Source organism: Gallus gallus, chromosome 2, assembly GCF_016699485.2.
Source record: "Gallus gallus isolate bGalGal1 chromosome 2, bGalGal1.mat.broiler.GRCg7b, whole genome shotgun sequence".
NCBI lineage: Eukaryota > Metazoa > Chordata > Aves > Galliformes > Phasianidae > Gallus > Gallus gallus.
Window position 1 is genome coordinate 49,620,617 of NC_052533.1, and position 20,205 is coordinate 49,640,821.

At 38.9% G+C, this 20,205-nt stretch overlaps 1 protein-coding gene across 4 annotated transcripts in view; it reads left to right on the top strand.

Moving 5' to 3' along the window:
- POU6F2 (POU class 6 homeobox 2) overlaps window positions 1-20,205 on the top strand; it is a 315,974-nt gene that overhangs the window by 201,459 nt on the left and 94,310 nt on the right. For all 4 annotated transcript variants that reach the window (XM_418861.8, XM_040689262.2, XM_040689265.2 and 1 more), the window contains one exon: window positions 8,617-8,954. In XM_418861.8, the coding sequence (XP_418861.3) occupies window positions 8,617-8,954 (338 nt within the window). The remainder of the gene's footprint in view (window positions 1-8,616; window positions 8,955-20,205) is intronic.

Here is a 20,205-nt window from a genome sequence, read left to right on the forward strand (position 1 = left end):
TCACTATTTGATTGCATTGCTTAAAAACACAAAACAAAACAACACAAACGAGCAAACAAAAGCCTCATTCACAAAACTCTCAGTGTGTTCCACGTACAGTAACTTCAATTTTAGTTAAGGAAACATGGCTCACTTTACAGACTCTTTGAAGATACTTCTAATGATTTCTGTCCTTCAAAGCATTGGAGCTGCATCTATACATGGATAAATATTTCTTTGCTGGAAGAGCCATTTGCCACAAACAATTTTAGAACAAGCACTTGCAGATCTATTACCAGAAGGAATGCAAAATCAACCTTTGAAGGCATCAGGCACTTCAACAAGTTCCACTTGACAAGACGGTGCCCTCAAGCCCCAAAACAGCTTGCCAACATGAATGGCAGGTAACCAATGCACTAGGAACTCTGAAGTGCAGGACAAGATTCTGTGCAATCTCTTCCTGGGGCCATATGTTACTGCAGTGCTTTTGCTACAAGCACTGTTGGCTAAGGCATGTCAACCACCAGATCTGCTTGAGTGCCATGGAATGTATGGTTCCCATCAATGTTAAAACATTTTAAACAGACAAGAAAAAAGAAAAGAAGAAAATGCAATTCCTGTTCTCAAAGGTTGTACGTGCACATAGTGCCCAGCAAGCTTTGGATGTCCATTATGAGTCATGGTCATTGTTTTCTGAGTCAGCACTGTTGTTTCAAACTTAATTTCTTTTTGTCATTCATCTGTTCCCTGTCACAGACCTCTGGTTGTGAAATCTTATATTGAACTGTACTGGCCTTTAGATTATATTTTTTTCTGTCAATTAGTTTCTTTCAAAGGAGTCCCACAGATTTTTTCCCCAAGAAATTGGAAGTTATCTTTCATTCTGGTCTATGGGAACATTCTTGTGTGTTCAGTAGGGTCTGGAGATCCAATCTGTAGGAATAACATAGTACTCAGTTTCCATCAGTACACTATTTTGTTCGTAGGCAATTTTGGACAAGTCCTGCTCCCTGTAGGTAAAAAACTGCTTTTATCTGGCATAAGGACTTAATGCTAAGACTCCTACTCTTTGAGCTCTGAGGGCCATGTTTTTGCAAAAATAATAATAGTAATAAAATAAAATAAAATAAGTGGGAGATTTCCATATCGAGATATTACTTGAATGCCTGTGGCATTCAGACACTAACATTACCCTCAGATATTGCTATGGTGAGTTTTTAATTGTCCATCTTTATATGAAAGTCTCAGGATGATTCTCTGATTGGTCCCCTGTGTCTTGATGATACTCTGACTCCGGTTAATGTTTCAGCCATCTGTACAATATGGGGCCCAAGGTCCCATTTGAGCTGAGGAAGCAAATGGCTTATTAAAGTCTAATTTCTCTAGCTTGTTCTTGCCTTTGGGCATTTTAAATAGGTTAACACAATTTTTACAGCACACTCAGGGAACTTTACTCACATAGTATTGTCATAAACTAGAGGAAAATTGCCCCTAGATTATCTCAAAATGGAAGTATTCCAAATATTCTTGCCCTGATGCTTAGTCAAGGTCTCTACCTAGAATAAAAGCTTATCTTTTTCTTCTTCAGATTTTAGGGGATTATTGTACGTTTCAAAGTTTGGTGGAGAAAAAAAAAAGTAAGATTTATTTAATGCACTGAACCATTTTTCAGGCAAGTTCCAGTATTCATCAAAATGTGGAGACACCACACCTGATAAATTATGATGCTTTGCTTCTTAATACTTCCTTTTTATTGCTTATATTCTTTAAAGTGAATTTAGTGCTTGTGAAGAATGCTGGATATGAGAAGAGTAGAGAGTAAAGCCCTCTGTTTATCTGCAGAATTGGTGCAGAAGAGCATTGGCAATGCAAGTTTCTCCCCTTAGCCCTATATAGGTTCTGCATTTGCAATGCTGAAGAATCACCTTTAGGAAGGAGAAGATGCTGTGGTCTCCTTAGTCTTTCTATCCTCAAGCCTCTCAGCTGAAAATGCAAATAAACGTGTCAATTCATGCCACCCAAGGCCATAGTCTTTATGATCTTCCTAATAGGCACTGGAAGACCATCAATTTGTTAGCTTGACTGTGTGGCAGACCGTTTCCAGTGCAGGCTCTCTGTGGGTATCTGTGTGCGAATACATCTTCTATACCTCTGATATATCTAATACATCTTCTGTAAGTTAGAAAACACTCAAAAGCACTGTTAAAGTGCAATGACTTTTGTTCCTTGTATTGACCTAGACTAGATTTGAACCAGTGATTCAGAAATAACATGCTCTGTATCCCATTACTAATCTCTTCAGCCACAAGTCCAACTCTCTTTTTTTCTTTTTCCCCCAGAAAGAAGATGCTAAATTGTTTAGAGCAACTCATATTTTGCACTTAAAGGAACATTCAAGCATATGCAGAAACCACATTGGGTATTTGGCTAACCTACCCCTTATTACCCAAGAGGGAGAGAATATAGACACAGACTTGCACTAGGCTGTTCAGCATGTGCATTCAATCTTCAGAAATCTGTTTCAAAGAAAGGCACATACCTCATTAGAAGAGAAACAACAGGATGGAAAAGAAAAGCAGGCCATGTCAGTTCAAACGCAAGCCCAGATTCTTAAGCTAGTTACACTGTTTAGTTTGAGGCAATGCAAATCCATTCTCCCATTAGTGGGAAAGTGGAAAAGGCATTAGGCACTTGAAATGGCAAGAGTCAAATAGGAGAAGTTTTAATGTATGTTTTTTCCTTCTTAGTCCATTGTGCATTATATCAAGGCACTGAAGAACATCTATGCAATTATGTAAATAGGAAGATAGAGGATAGAATAACACAATTCTTTGTAGGCTAAAATTGCTTCTTATTCCTTCTATCCTCTCTTCTTCTGTACACAAAAACAAACACAAAACATTAATAAAATAAATCAGACATTATGTGAAGCTTATCCACAAGAGCAGATTCTAGATACAAATTGAATCTCTGAGCATTAATTTGATATTCTGCCAAGCATTGCAGAGGTCTTTAGAATCTCAGTTTATATTATGAATGAGATGTGAAAAAAGAGTTATAATTTTTACATTGATTTCATTATGTAAACATTTGTGGGCTTACTTGTGTTCCTTTCTTTTTTCTGAAATGTGATTAAACTTCAAAATGCATTTTTTTTATTTAAAATATAACCAGAGCCATTCCCATGCTTATACAATAGTATATTAGCCAGAGGCAGCAGGCAGTTAATACTGCTTTCAGTGAATATAACCAGGATTGGGATTTGAAGGCAGAGCCTTTTCAGGTTTCCTACTAAGCAAATTATTTGATTGTTATCCCTGTCATGGATCAGAATGTTTCACAAAGTGACACTGCTGCTTTGAGTACAGTTGCATTAGAGTTGACTTTTTCCCATTGCACCATTCTGCTTGACAGATGTTTGTTTTAGCTTCAATATAGTTTCCTGTGTAGATAATAAACAGAGGAACAGAAGATATCACAGAAAGAACATATTTTGTGCAAATATTGTAAATGCATAGCAGCATTGCACATATTAGATTCTGAAAAGGACCTCAAGGAGGGTGCTCTCTGGACCATAATGTTCTCTAAGTCCTTAAAGTAGTCTAAGATCCGTGACAAATATTGAAGTATGTGACCTGGGAGATCAAAAATTTTATTTTTAGTGACTCTTGACCATCCATTTGTACATCTTAACTTCGTATCTCTTTCATATCTCTTACTCTAATGTAAATGTTTTGATATCGTGGTTAAGCATAATCTGCTTAAAGTAGGATCATAAGATGTAGGATGATCCCTTTGGGAAGCCTGCAGAAATTAAAACCAAGAAATTACAGTAAAAATTTAAGTTTGAAAACCCCTCATGGCATTGTTTCCTCATAAGTTCTTCTTAGCAGCTTATCAGATATTTGGTATAGATGCAAAGTGTCTGGTGGATGAGGGAAAGGCTGTTGATGTGGTCTACCTAGACTTCAGCAAAGCCTTTGACACTGTCTCCAACAGTATTCTCCTGCAGAAGCTGGCAGTCCGTGGCTTGGACAGGTACACTCTTGGCTGAGTAAGGAATAGGCTGGAGGGCCGGGCCCTGAGAGGGGTGGTGAATGGAGTTAAATCCAGCTGGCAACCGGTCACGAGTGGTGTTCCCCAGGGGTTGGTGCTGCGGCCCGTCATCTTCAGTATCTTTATTGATGATCTGGATGAAGGCATTGAGTGCACCCTCAGTAAGTTTGCAGATGACACCAAACTGGCTGGAAGTGTTGATCTGCCTGGGGGTAGTGAGGCCCTACAGAGCGGTCTGGATAGGCTGGATAGCTGGGTTGAAGCCAGTGTTCAACAAGACCCAATGCCGGGTCCTGCACTTTGGCCACATTAACCCCAGGCAATGCTACAGGCTTGGGGCAGAGTGGCTGGAAGACTGTGTAGAGGAAATGGACCTGGGGGTGTTGATTGACGCTAGACTGAACGTGAGCCAGCAGTGTGCCCAGGTGGCCAAGATGGCCAGTGGCATCCTGGCTTGTATCAGAAACAGTGTTGCCAGCAGGAACAGGGAAGTAATTGTCCCCCTGTACTCAGCACTGGTGGGTCCACACCTCGAGTATGGGGTCCAGTTTTGGGCCCCCCACTGTAAGAAAGACATTGAGGCCCTGGAACATGTTCAGAGAAGGGCAACAAAGCTGGTGAGGGGTCTGGAGTACTGACCTTATGAGGAGCGGCTGAAGGAGCTGGGATTGTTCAGTCTGGAGAAGAGGAGGCTCAGGGGAGACCTTATTGCTCTCTATAACTACCTGAAGGGAGGTTGTAGTGAGCTGGGGGTCAGCCTCTTCTCTCATGTAACCAGTGATAGGAATAGAGGGAATGGCTTCAAACTGTGCCAGGGGAGATTCAGGCTGGACGTTAGGAAATGCTACTTCTCTGAAAGGGTGGTCAGGCACTGGAATGGGCTGCCCAGGGAGGTGGTGGAGTCACCGACCCTGGAGGTGTTCAAGGAATGTTTGGATGTTGTGTTGAGGGACATGGTTTAGTGACAACTACTGGTGATGGGTGGATGGTTGGACTGGGTGATCCTGTGGTTCTTTTCCAACCTTGGTGATTGTATGTACTTTTGTTAAGGAAAGTTGTACTGTAATGCAGCTTTAGTGGATTTTCGGATTTTCCTTTTTTTTTTTTTTTTTTTTTTTTTTTTGTGGCTTGTATGCATTTTTAGTTAATTATCTCCCTTTTAAAGTAATACATTTTATGTTACTTTTTAACCATAGGAAAGACTTCTTGTTTTGGATTTTTTTTTTTAGTTTTTTTTGGTGGGGGGGGTTTTGTCCTTTTTTTTTTTTTTTTAATCTTGAATGCAATTCTGAAAGAAAGTGTGCACTTGTCACTTAAAGATGTCAAAGTTTTACCCAGCTGTTAGCCAGTAAATCATAAAAAGATTCCTGAGTGGTAGGTAGGCAGTGCATGTTATCTTTTATACATGCAGACATAGCACTGTTGTACCACCTGAAATTCCATCAGTCTCTAAGCTCTGCAGAAGTGACAAATGCTAGACAGGTATACGATTTATAATGGATGAGGTATGCAAGCAAGCTCTGGGAGCTGGATTGGATTTGATTACAAACAATAATGTGACACAACCTCTGCAGTGGATGGTATATACATTGTGAGAGGCAGTGCAATCAGGCAGTAGGAACACTGGAGTGAAGGCAGGATCCAGAGCCCTAAGTTCCGTCTTACAGTGCACTTAGCATGTGGCTCTGGGAAAGCTTGGTCTGATCTAACAGTTCTTCCGATTCCCTATCTGTTTGTTTAGCTACAGCATGTTAAACAATCATGCCTCACTAGGCCACTTTAATGCATGTTTTCAAAGAGGCTTTCTAAAGGAATTATGTGAAAATAAAAGAATTTATTTGAATAATTTTATCCAGTTGCTGGAAATGAAAATTTCTCCATGAAGTAACTTTTCTTCATGAACACAATTATCCTCAAGGGACTACCTTCCATACCAGCAAGAACAGTGTGCTTCCAGCACAAAAAGTGCATGGTAGAAACACTGATATTCCTTCAGTGGCCAACATTAAAGTATTCAGCAGCACTGAACCCAAAGCTTCATATCTTTGAAATTCAAATCTTTCAAATCCAAACCCCTAGATAAGGAATGAAGAAAATCTCTGCATTGAGTCATCATCTGTGAGTTCTGGACATGCCCACAGAATTTAAAACCTTGACATTTTCAAAGTCAGCTTCATACCCTCTTAATTCATTGGATGTGTGTGAGTGATTGCATCTCCTCACATTTTAATGCACAGAAGTACGTTGGCAATGGCTGTTTGGCACCAGCTACATTAGCAGTTCAATAGAACCTGAACATGTAAAGGTTTGGATAAAAAAGGGGGTGCTGAGGTGGATTTTTTCTCCTTTTTTATGATTATGTCCCTTGTTATATGGGTTGCGAGAAGAAAGAACATGAAGATCAAAATGTACATTAAACAGAGTTCAGACCTTGTCGAGAATGGCAATTCAATGAGGATTTAATTTTTAAGAAAATTGTTCAACAGCTGACCAGGGCACAACTTGTTAATGAAACCAAGGCCTATTGTTAGAATAAACATTCTGTCAAGTAAATCCCAGCATGTCACAGCAGTATGTTTAAGCAATTATATATATAAGCAATTTCTTTCTTAAGCAGATTCCTACACCTAGTAAAACTACATTTCACAAAGTATGGGTATTTGTCCTGTGGTAAACATATAGACCATTATGTTCCTGTCTATGCTTTAAACTCCACAACTTCTCGCTTGCAAGCCAACTAATAGCCCTGCTTAGAAATACTGAAATGAATGAAATCTGAAAAAAAAATGGTATCCTCAGTGAGAAACATCAATACTATTAATTATTATTACTCTTCTGTTTCCTTTGAGGCATATGCAAATATATAAAAGAATAAACTTACAGTTTATTGTAACCACTTCTTCATTTGGTTTAATTTTTCAATAAACTTTTTCTTTTATACTTCGGGCTCCTTGCATGTCACCATTTTACAAAATCCAGGCAGTGATGCTTTTACTGTTAGCATTGTATCAACAGATACTTTTTGTATATTCGAAGTTCAATCATAAGATCATTGACAGAAATTTAACACAGTCCTGTTTTTGCAGTTTTATGTTATCAAAATACAGTGATTTCTCCATCTTCTCTTACTTCATGTTATGTTAGATTGATACTTTTAGCATTACTTTAATTGCCATATTTTCCAAATTCTAGGTGAAAGGCATACCCTAGAAGGAAGATATGTTCTATATTCAATACATATTTCTGTAGATATCTTCCCCTGCATCCTTGAATGCTTTTTTCTGTCCCCTGTTACATAACTCAATGCACTATGTGCAATGTAGGGCATTCTTTCAAAGCCATTTTTCCAAGACATGGACTATAAGAGTACCATATAGTAGAAAAGGGTTTGAGGACTATTGCAGCACAAAAAATAAATTAAAAAAATCACTATATCTTAGTTTACTATAAAGAAGTCTCATTCTTCCCAGTTGTGCACATTTGATATAAAATGACCCTTTGTTCCTCTCTGTGAGCCACGTATACTACCAACTACATCACTCATTGCATTCATTTTTCTATGGAAGCAGTAGGAATGTGTTGTATTTGAAGACTTTGTTCCTGGTATCAATGATTTGTCCGGACAGGTAAACTACCACAGGTGTAGGAAGTAGCCTGCACAAGGTAAAGAGCTGGTTCTAATCAGATTTTTTCTCATGGGAATTGGAGAAGTTCTTCTACCTCTGTGTACACACCTACAGATGGAATTGGCGAACAGTATTCTTTGCCATCCTAGGTGCTTCATGGTATGGTTAATACTTGGCTATGCAGTTACTTTCTGGTATGCACACCTCCTTTCTTTGTTCTCATATGCCTTAGATTATACTTTTACTTGCTCCCCCTTTGACTTTAGGTCCTTTGGTTCTGAATTCTGCTGGAGGAATTAATGGAGTGTATGTTTTCTCCAGGTCAATTTATTTTGCATGGGCTATCACGTGTGTTTAAGTTAATAGTCACCAGGGTCAACAGCTGTAATTTCAGAGACGTGAATTTTATTGAGTATCTTTGCTACCTATGTATTGTATCGAAAAATTCACTGTTGAACATTTTATTTTTTGACACCTGCTGCACACAGATGTTACAAAGCTCTTTACAGAGCATTCTTTATTTTATGACTATGACTTTATCCTGCTCTGTGTAACAGCACCAGTTCATGTTATGAGCGCTTGCCACAATATGTACAGTGATATCCTTGGACTCTTCTTTGGACAGGGAAAGTTCCCATTGGCTTCAGCTGCAACCTTGTCTGAGCCAAGACTGCTACTCAGCTTGGAGGTCTGTGCAGTGTACAGAACTGTAGCCCCACTGGAGGTTAGCTTTCATTGCCTCCACAGAAGCCCATCTCTTAGCACAGAACCACAGCATTTATTGATGGGAACATGTTCATTAATTTGTTGCCACAACCTGAAGTCTGAGGCCAGTTGACCTTAGTGGGCAGCGTGTCCCACAGTATAATAGAACCAGAACTTAATCCAGGATATCTTTAACATGATAGGTAATGCTGAAACCTACATAACTCTGTCCTCTCTCTTCAATTCACAGCTACCTCATCCCTGAACTCTCAGCTTCAACAGCTTCAGCATCTTCAGCAGCTCCAGCACCAACAGCAGCAGCAGCAGCAGCAAGGGCAGCAGCAGCAGCAGCAAAGCCAGCAGCAGCAGCAGCAAACTCAGCAGACACAGACTCCACAGCCATCCCAGCAGACCCAGCAGCCACAGCCACAACCACAGCCATCAGCACCTCCACAGCAGAACCAAACACAGCCCCAGAGCCAGAGTCAGCAGCCTTCGGTCCCACAGTCCTCCAGTTCCCCTCAGAAACCAAGCCAGTCACCAGGGCATGGCCTTCCATCTCCTCTTACTTCACCAAATCCATTGCAGGTAAGGCATTGAGCACAAATCTCTAATGATTTAGTGAAAGGAAAGTGCATACTCCCTTTGTAGGGGGAAATCAAATGAACTTCTGACCAAAGAAAAATAAATTCTACCTCATAGTAATTAATCTTTATAGGCAAGCAGCTTAGAACAGGACAAAAGGTAAGTCAGAAAAGCATAATTAATGATGGTCCTACCTTGTTTCTTTCTGAAGAGTAAACATCTTTTGTTCTTAAAGCCCATATCAAAAAAACCCATAGAAAACTATCTTGATTCTTTTCCATAGACCTTTACAAACAGCATTTTCCCAGCAGTCAGACCTCATGATGACTTATGAGAGCAGCAAAGTTAACTGCTCATTAGAAGGTGATCCTGATGGTCCCTAAAAGAAATAGAGCTTCTGCTAGTGTGTGTGTGTGCAAGAGATGGATGGATGGAATACAGTTCCTCTTGAATCCACAGTCCTAAAGCTTGTCCTGGTAAGGATCAAATACTTCTGTTAAGAGGACTCCAGAGATCAGAATGCCAGAATTAATACCAGTCCTTGGTGCTCACTCTGCCAACGTGAATGTTTTCTAATAGACCACATCAACAGCAATGGCACTCAAACTGATACTGGACTTTTCCTATCTTAGAACTCCTGTACAGAAATAAGAGAGCTACACAAAAATGGTCTGAATTTCTTCCACTTAGGTGTTCTCACACAATATGTTTCATGCAGTATTCATGTTCTGCAGAAACAGCTTTGACTGCCAGTGAGTGTGAATAAACTTTTCAGGGTGATCTGAAAAGTGAGCAGTGCCTCTTTTGTTGGGTAGTGTGACTGCACTTAGAAGCCAGCTAGTAATATTGAGCAAAATCTCTGTTCACTTTATTCCCTGAATTTTGAGATCCCACTTCAAAAGTTTTATCCACACTGCTGGCTTTAGCCATTTGCTACAGAAATTAAACTGCATTAGCTTAATAATTAAAAATCCTTTTTGAATCAATTAAGGGAATTGGTTTACAATAAGCTGTGTTTGCCATATGGCCAGTTAAACCTGCATTAACCCACGTTGCAACGAAATTTCATCAAATCTGATTTTTTAATAGCTTAGATAACAGACTTAAAAGTCCACAGTAAGTGTATCTTTGCTTCCTGAGCTTTTTCCTACAGTAGAGTATAATGTTTCTAGAGTTTCTCCTGTAAATTGTCTTAAAGGCTTCTTAGACACCACTTAATGCCCAGTCTATCATGCTAGTTACTGCTTTGGGACCCTTCAGTATGCAAATTATTGAAATATAGAGACAGGAATGGTTCCAGAGGTGCTTCTGTTACATTTTACTATTTTGGTGAAGCTTTAGTATATGCATACTAATTACAAATTCTGTATGTTGCTATAACTGCCTACTAAATACTTTTATTCAGAACTGAATAATTCAGAAATTAGCAAAAAGAATAGAAAATAGCTTACAGAAATTAGGGTTCAAATAAGAAGGAAAGAGGATGATCTCAGTGAATATATCTCAAGAACTTGAAATCTGAACCTGGAGTCTTAGCTCTCATACATCCTCTGGTTCCAATTTAAATCTCTTCTGATTGTGGGTACTTCCGGTCTCACCTGTAACCTCCAGCTACAGACCAGGAGGAGCAGTTTCTAGGCCATGGAGTGTGTCCAAAAAAGTGCAGTGAAGCTGATGGAGGTTCTGGAGCACAAGTCATATGAGGAGTGATTGAGGGAACTGGGATTGTTTAGTCTAGAGAAGAGGAGGCTCAAGGGAAACACTATTGCTCTCTACAACTACCTGAAGGGAGGTTGGAGCAAGGTGGGGGTTGGCTTTTTTTCACCCAGTTAACAGTGATTGGATGAGAGAGAATGGCCTCAAGTTGTGCCAGGGGAAGTTCAGCTTGGAAATTAGGAAAAAAATTCTCAGAAAGAGAATTGCATTGGAAAGAGTAATGCATTGGAATGGGCTGCCCAAGGAGATGGTAGAGTCACTGTTCCTAGAGGTTTTCAAGAAAAGGGTAGATGTGGCACTGAGAGACATTATTAGTGGACATGGTGGTGGTTTGATGATTGGACTGATGATCTTGGAGGTCTTTTCCAGCCTTAGTTATTCTGTGATTCTGTGATTCCACTGTTGGCTCTGCAGAGTCATATCTTGCAGATGTACAGTAAAAGTAAAATCAACCATTCCTTGCATAGTCGGGGAGGTGCCAATGTCAGTGTCTTTATGGAGTTATCTCAGTAAATAAATCTCTTTAGCAATCATATCCTCATAACTACCCTTCTGAGGACATACCGGGTGTGGCTGACCGGACTGTAGTGGAAGATGGGATTCAAGTATTCTGAGGTGGTTTTAGTTCAAAAAACTTCATGAAAAATACCAAAGTGAGAGGTCTGTGCCTCCCACCAGGCTGAGTCCAGCCAGTACTGCTAAGCCTGCCACATGACTGGGACACTTTCTGAGCAACAGCCAAGGATCTATAACCCATCATTTCTCAGCTCTGGTGCAGCTTTAAAGAATTAGTAAGAAACTCAGGGGGTAAGGTTTATGTTACTTCCTCTCTGATCCTTGACATGAATAGTGGCTGTGAATACCCAAATTTGTTCACCTATACATGTATGCGATGTACTGACACCCACAAGAGAAACCTAGACTAAGTATAGTGCTTCAGGACTAGCCATAATGATGTGTGTAAGGGCTATTGATTTGGCCTTCTAGCCATTTCTACAGCAAGTGTAATGCTTCTCAAGTTTTCCTAAGATACTGCATTAAGAAATACTTAAGAACTTGAACATGATGTGTCACATTACTGAGGACAGTGAAACTCATTAATATGCAAACAAGTAATACTCCAGTGGAGCAGGTCTTGCACTTTATATATGGTTGAGGAATGTGGTTGGATATTTTTACAGCAGAGCAATACTTAGATCTCCTCCATGAAATTTGACATTTCATTCTAAAACCTGCAGAGAAAAGCAGTTTTAACTCCATAGGTTTAACTTGAATACTGGATCTGAAATTGTTTTTTACTGTACTAGCATAAAGCAAAAAAGGAGAGAGTGCACATTTGGCAACAGTTTACATATCCAGTTCATAACAACTGCTTAGAATGTGATTTTTTTTTTTTTTAATGTCTAATGCTTTATCTTCAAAATAGGCCAAGAACTAAATTCAGAGATATTATGGCCTCTAAGGTAATGATCTTTATGAAGCAGAATGAAATGCGTTTTGTCTGAAGAATATTAAGGGAATAAAGATCAACTAAGTTAAAGTTTGCCAGCTTAAATTTCATTTCTGAATTCTTGATTTTTTCATGTAGGCTTTATCCTCTTACATTATTCAGGATCTGTCTGAGAGATATTAGTTTAGAACAATGCAACCTCAAAACATTGTCATGGAAAGTCAGTAATTCAGGAGGATGATTGTGTTTGTTTCAAAAACTCTGAAGGATAACAGCAATTATATCTCAAAATGTACAGATGCTGTCATGTCCTTCAGAAAGCAAATTAAATGAAAGTGACTTGCTTAGGTATACCTGATTGAGGTACTGTTGCTGGATGATCAGAAATTAATATAGGTTGGTGCACAGTACATCAGCTAAAACTCTCAGAACAATTCTTGTCAGATTGTTCTGTAATACTCTGCTCTAATTTTATCAGTACTCTTTACTCAGTTCAGTGGGCTGGATTGTAGTTATAAAACTATTACATTTAGGAAGGCTTTTAATGATTATGTAGAAAGGTGAAAAACCTTACTTTAGGTTCCAAGGCCTGACTTCATGTGATTACATTAGAAATGAGGTCCCAGATTTATACTAGTGAAGGCAAAAGCACAGCAGAAGAAGGGTTATAAGTGATATGCAAAGGACAGCAAACCCAAGGAGAATTTTCCAAAGCAGAAATGCATTTCAGCAGGTTGTGGGTCAGGTAGATGATGGAAGGACCCTTATCCCTTCATTTTAAAATGGTAGAATTCCTCATGTAGATAACTGTTGTCTTATTTTTACTTTTGTTGTGCCAGTTGATTGAGACAAAGCCATCAAAAGGTGAAAGGCAACCTAGCTCATCTTGTAAGTTGGGGACTTTGAAAGTTTTACTTCTGGGAAAATATACTTCTCCAAATATAACTTTCCTGTGCATTTTTAATGTCATTACAAGGCAAACTATAGGTTCTTGAATGGCCAGCGTGTTGCAACTTGAAAACATAGTTAGCACTTTTACAGAATTTCCATTCAATTAAATTTCTGGAGCCATAAGATCTTGATTATACACTGTATAAAGTTAGATGAGCCAACTATGGGAGGTTAGCTTCTGGTGCTGACACTTGCTGTCTGTTTTAGTGGTATGGATAAAATGAGCCTACCTACAGACATATATACAAAAAAAAAAAAAAAAAAAAGTCACAGTATAGGACTAGAAGAATTCCCAATGATTTCTACTGCTCTGTTCATGTGCGAATAGGAACAGACAAACAGGAAATCCCCCAGGGATTGCCCCACAGTAAAATTATTCTGACCATTTTCAGAACTATTTCCTAAAGCACTTTTTTGTCATAGAAGCCTACCTGCAATAACTGGAGCTGACGGAAGATGATGAGCAAGAAAAAAATAATAATAAAAGGAGGGAAGAAGGGAAGTGGGGAGATGACAACGGCAGAAAAAATCTTCCAAGTAATAGCAAACTAGGATAGCAAAAACAGAACCTCCTTCAGATTAAATTTTCATACTAATCTTAAATAATGTATTTGGCACCTCAACACTTTTATAACAAAGGAGAAAAGAAAAGCAGAAAGGCTGCAACACTCAGCTGTAAATGAAGGAGAATGTGTACACAGATGCCTGAGGCTCCAACAGTCAAAAAAACCAAACCTCCCCTTCCCTTTTCCCCCAGCCCCATTCACTGGTTGGCTTCTCATTAAGGAAAAATCTACTTTAAAGAAATCTCAGTGTGTACTGACACTGTGGTAAATTTACATACTTTTAAGATACAGAAGAAACAATGAACTCTCTGTTTGAGCAAGGAAGCTGAAATAAGTTCACAAGGAGTATAGTCAAGGGGCTTGTGTTTATGTCTGTGTTCATATTTGAGACCTGTTTTATTTTCTCATGCTCATTGGCTCCTGAGATCAAGAAAACTTGATCAATATTATGACACTAGTCATACCACTGAAACTTTTTTTGATAATATAATCTGACTTTCCTGCTGCATAATGCTGTGCAATGTATGACTGTCAGAATCTGTTCCCAAGTTACTTCAAAATTAGTTTGACAAAAAATATATATATCATAAATGGTGAGCAAGGCAGGGGTTTGTACCCGCTTTTCAAGGTTTTCCAATTTTGGTGTCGGTTGTCGGATAGAACACAAGGCAACAGGCAATACAGACACATCATGCACATATTTATTCAGGAAGATTCATACCCATCACCTGCTTAGAGAGAGCCTATTTTAGTGCTGATCTTAGGTGGGTTTCCAGGAAGTATGGAAAGACAGGCTGAGAGAGTTGGGGATCTTCAGCCTGGAGAAGAGAAGGCTTCAGGAGGACCTTCCAGTACCTGAAGGGGGCCTACGGGAAAGCTGGGGAGGGCCTTTTTACAAGGGCAGGTAGCAACAGGTCAGGGGGAAATGGTTTTTAACTGGAAAAGGGTAGATTTAGACTGGATGTTAGGAAGAAATATTTTCCCGTGACGGTGATGGTACACTGGAACAGGTTGCCCGGTGAGGTTGTGGATGCCCCCACCCTGGAGGTATTCAAGGCTAGGCTGGATGGGTTTTTGAGCCACCCGGTCTAATGAGATGTGTCTCTGCCTATAGCAGGGGTTTGGAATTAGATGATCTTAAAGGACCCTTCCAACTCACACCATTCTGTGATTCTATGATCTCAGTCTCTGCTCTAAATTAATAACATGGAACTTCCCCTGCAATCATCTCAATTAAATTGACTTTGGTGGACTCTTAAGAATGTTTTTCCAGATTTCATCCTCTGCTTCTTCCAACAGAAAGCTGTAAACAACTTTTTCTACTGACATTTTTGGATTTCTGAGTATTCTTACATTTTAATGATTTTTTCTGAGTTGGTAAAGGTGACTTCTTGAGTGGAAGAAGACAGTATTCATCTGAAAATTTCTACTAGCTAGAGAGCCATGATCATACTGATGTACCATACAAATATGCTTTTAATGTGTCCAAGTGCTGTTGTGATTCACAACAACTCCTTTTGTTTTGGGCTTTTCCTTTTGCCACTGCTCCTGTGATAGTTCTGTGAACAACACAGACATTCCTCTTCACAAATTTGAAACTTGTTTGAGAAAATATGTTGGCTTTGAGTTTCATTGCATCCAGGCCCTCCTTTCCTCTTTTCATTTCTTCTGGGTGCTTCCTGAATCCTCCTTGTCCCTTCTGGGGGAACCCTGAGTAGGATTTCATATCTTCTCCTCAGCTGTCTTCTGGCTCCTAGAAGCTCACTGCTTTTTGGGATCTTTGAGGCATTGAGTCTTTGCTGTGAACGGCTATTGAATACTGTGTTTAAACAGAGCAAAGAGATGTTTAAGGGTTCTCAAAGAGACTTTATAAGCCAGTTTCTTTGTTCCCTGAGGAAACCTCTCAGTTGGAGCACCGGCTGCCTGGTCCGTCCAAATATACTCTGTAGGTGTTGCTATTTTCAGAAGCACACGGAGTTCTGGTGTCTGACTCACACTTAAAGAAAAGGAAATTAATCTTAGAGCAAAACAACTGGCATTATTAGCACCCAAGGGGCAGAAGCTGAGGCTAATATAGGAAACCATTTGCTAGAGAATTCTCTGAAGGAGAGGAAAACAGAGCTCTTGCTTCAGAAATAGGAGCATTTAATAAAGTCTCTATAGCAACTAAATATTTAATAAATAGGGAAATAAATAAATGATATCATCCCAGGACAAATATGGGAAAGGATCCATATTTCTATAAGGTGTTTTGTTCCCAAAGTCTCTCTGACCAGACAGGGGAAATCTTGAGAACCTTAGAGACAGAAAAAAATGACACAGCTCCTCAGATACTCTTTTGAAACCAGAGGATCATGTTTCCTAGTGGACAAATGACTTTATTTCTATTTTCACTCCTATTTCCAAAAATTTGTGTAGATAGAATATCCCAAAGCACTGCTTTATTTTTTATTTTCCCTTATTTTTTCATACTCCTCACTTTGTTTTAATAATATATATGTATTTAAATTACAAATAATCACAAGTTTCTAGTTCTGTGAGAGAAGAACTTCTGTTTGGAAGGAAATGAATGAACAGAGAGCACCTGGTGGGATTGTTGAATTTGGTGGAGGAGGAATATTATAGAACTGTAGTAGTCTTGATGTTATGCCATTCAAGGTTCCTTGTACTAATAGGTATCTGAAAACTAAAAAAAAAGTCACTCCAAGCTGTGTTTTAAAGTTGAAAATTAAGCCTTTTTCATCCTTATTACAGAGATCTAACAGTGTCCACTTGTGGATTCTGTTGGTGGCTTTAGCACATGCAGTTTAAGACAGGTGCTTAAAAAACATAATACTTTCTCTTTTTTTATTAGTAGTTAGAATGTTTTGAAAGAGTGACTAAGCACAGGCCTGGAGATTATGAAATTTGCTTAAGTGTTAATGGGTTGATTGCTGAGTTACAGCCTGCCGTCTTTACTGGAAATTGATTGACTGGTGCTGCAGGTCTTCACACTTGGCGCTCGGATTTGACTCGAAAATTCTGCCAAGTCTTTTACTCTGAAATTTATCTTAATTAGATCTGAAAGACCTGCCACAGCAGAATAGTCACACCGATTAAAATGAAAAACAGGAGAAATTACTGATCAAATTAATCATAATGTCGGGTTACAGCTGTAGGTCTGATGTAATTTGCCACTCCAGTGAGTTACATCGGCCCAGGCACAGGGAAGAGAGCTGGTTTTATGCTGATCTGTAACACCAGGCAGCTTCGGGCAGCCCATCAGGACGTTTATTCCATTCATTCTCTTGGCTTAGCCTGACCTCAGTGCTACAACTTGAAACAAATTAGACTAACGAAAAAAACCTATCCTTTTATCAAAGGGGTTGTGCTGGAAACATGAGCTTTCCAAATATTTTTTGTTTCATTTCCCCCCTTCCTCTACCAACATTTGTTTGTAGTGACCAACAATTAATTATGTGGAAAATGGAAAATTAAAAGGTCAGAGGTTGCCACCTTGAGCACAAGCCAGCAAATGGGTATTTCTAAGAGCTCCTTGTGGGTTAACGTATAAGTAAGGCTAACTAAAGCAAATAGGTATATAGCAGCACACAAGAATATATGTTCCAGCAGGTAAGAAATAAACAATCAGACTTGACACCTTGAATATGTAATGATCCTAAAAATTATTTTTAAATGATATACTTGTAGTAGACTACATAGTTTAAATTTATTTTTTCTTAATGTATAAATCACTGGTTGAATCCACAACAGAAGAGAGATTGTGTGTCTGGAGGGACACCACTATAAAATTTTAATCTGGAAGAGAAATCTCCTGTGAGATTTCTAATACTCTTACTACAAGCAAAGTCTGAAAGATTTTTAGGACAACCTGTCCGTGTACAAGCACCACTGTATTTTTTGCTGCTGATCCAGGACAACATCAAGAAATGAAGATATTTGCCACCAGCTGAGAATGGAAATGAAGTAAAGGAAAGAGAGCAAGAAACTAGATGAGCACTGTTACTGTGAGTCACGGAAAGATTTTTGTCTAACCTGTCAAACATACAAATCTTTTATTTTAATATTGTAGTAACTTCAACTTATCAGAAATGTTCTGGGCACTTTTTTTGTTGTTTGTTTGTTTTTTTCTCAAGCGTGATGTAATTCTACAAAGCTGTATAGACCCCCAGCCTGCAAAAAACTCAATCAACCAAAAAAATCCCATACTCTTTTGGATCCGGAAAATTGAAAAAGCTGGGGAAAAGCTTTGCTTAAAAACAGCTTAAGTTGTATGTAAACGATTTATTACCTTGAGTTGCCTAAAAATATCAATTTAACAAAATTAATTGAGAATTTTAATACACAGTGATTATATGAAATCTGCTGAAATGGTTCACTGTTTTCAAATGCAAGGTTTTTTTGCTGAAACATTTCAATATTTCAGCTTATCATTTGCATCAGCAGCTATGTCTTAAACTAGGAGAATTTCCTTCAGGTGAGGAACTTGACTTATTTCTGATAGCTTAGACATGATTAAATATCCCATGAGGACTCTAGAGTTAGAGAATGAAGCTGGGTTATGTTTTTGGAAGAGACTGGAGGGCAAAGCTGAGTTTCCAAAGGAGAAAAATAGATACATGAAAATATCAAATCACATATTGCTAACATTATCCTTTTAATAAAAGACTGATGGTGGTGAATTTTGGATCTTGAAAGAGAGAAAGCTGAGAATCTTTAAAGCAGCAATTATTGTTGCTATATCTTTGTATGTGTGTTAGGAAATACTTACATGCTTATAAATAACACCAGGGAAGCAATCAGAACTGAGAGGATCCTAGACTCTTATCAAAATTACAGATCTTATAAAAAAAAAGCCTACAAATATGGATGCAGTAACATCAGCATCTATGCTAGAGAACAATAATTTGTCATAGCATTGGCCAGTAAATTGATATCAGAAGATATTTCTGAATGAATGCTGTAATGAGAGATACAAAAAAAATAAAAATAAAAAAACACCACACTGGCTGCTAATGCTGTCCTTAATTTCACCACTGTAACCTTATAATTGCTTTTGCAACCTGCTGGACAGACAAACCCTACTGAAGTGCTGGCTCTTCTGCCTCTTCTCCCAGCATGGGCAATGCTCTCCTTATGGACTGGTGTCAGCAGTTGAGACAGGAGATGCTGAAGGGCTGATTTCCTCTTGATCTTTTCCCAGGGGCAAGGGAACACCTCACAGAGTGCCAGCTGGAGCTCCTAACATGGGTGCTCCATGGGCCATGGGAGGGCAGCTAATGTGGAGCAGAGTTGTACTGGGATCAAGGTCCAAGAAGGGGCAAGTAAGGAAGAGGCTATCTTATTCGCAGTACTCATCGGAAAGCACAGCTTCCAACAGCATGCAATTCCCCAGAGAGACAAAGCCTGATTTTTAGGAGGAAAAGTAAAATGTTGTTAGGAGGAGAGTGTAGAAAAGCAATGTCTTTGTTATCCACAGTGCCTTTATTCCTACTGACCTTTTCCACTGGGAGAGAGACACCAGAAAACAGAAGGACTAGTATTGTGAAAGGCTGAAATTGTATCACTGATAACCAGTCTGCAATAAGATGCTGAGTATGTTTCTAAAATACCCCTGCAACTTTTCACTTTATAACAAGAACTAACTCTACCAGGAAAGTTGGCAGGTTTCACATAGCTAACAGATGAGACAGGAACAAGCTCAATATGCCATTAGGAAGGTTTCCCCTCTTCTCCTTTCCTGACTTCTAGAATTACAACCTTTTTTTAAACTGTCTTGTGTCTGTGAAATGTGTTCTCAATACAATCAAAATGTATGTCTGACAGAATTTTCAGTTCATGTAAAACAAATACAGAAATAAGCAAAACTTGAGAAAAACCAAGCCATTCTAAAAATCCTTGATGTTTTCCCTATAGACATTCAAAGAGTATGTCTAGGGGGACGTCACTGGTACTTCAAATGTACAAGCAGGTATAGAGATAACATATGTCAGTCTTGTAGACCCAAACTCTTCAGTCCATGCTCTCATGAGTGAAAGCTGCAGGGAAGAAAGGATAGGGCAGGGTATGTATCTCTTCACCACTCCATACAATCTGCACATTTAGCTTTAATCTCATTATTAAGCTATGCCTCTGATTATTGAATTTACTTCTGAAAAATTATTTGCATCAGGAAATAATTTTCTCTCGTAACTGGGTTGTTGGAGTCAAGAATGCCAGATGGCTGTCCCAACTCTATCAATGCCTGGCATGTCACTTCATCTTTCTGTTCTTTTGTTGACTCTCCCACTATTATTTGATCTGTTTAGACTTCAAACTTTTACCAGTTTTTGTTTGGTTGGTTGTTTTGTTGTGTTTTGTTTGTTGTTGTTGTTGTTTTTTATAGTGCAATGAGACTTTGATCTTGCACTGGGCTTCTGGGCACTGCTGTAAAACTAATACGACAAAAGCAAGGAGTATTGAAAAGAGGAATTGCATAGCCCTAGTCACTCAGTCACTGAATTTAGAGAAGCATTGCTGTTAATTTCAGAGGACACAGTTTTGGTATCTATTTTGTTTTCGAGTATTTTGA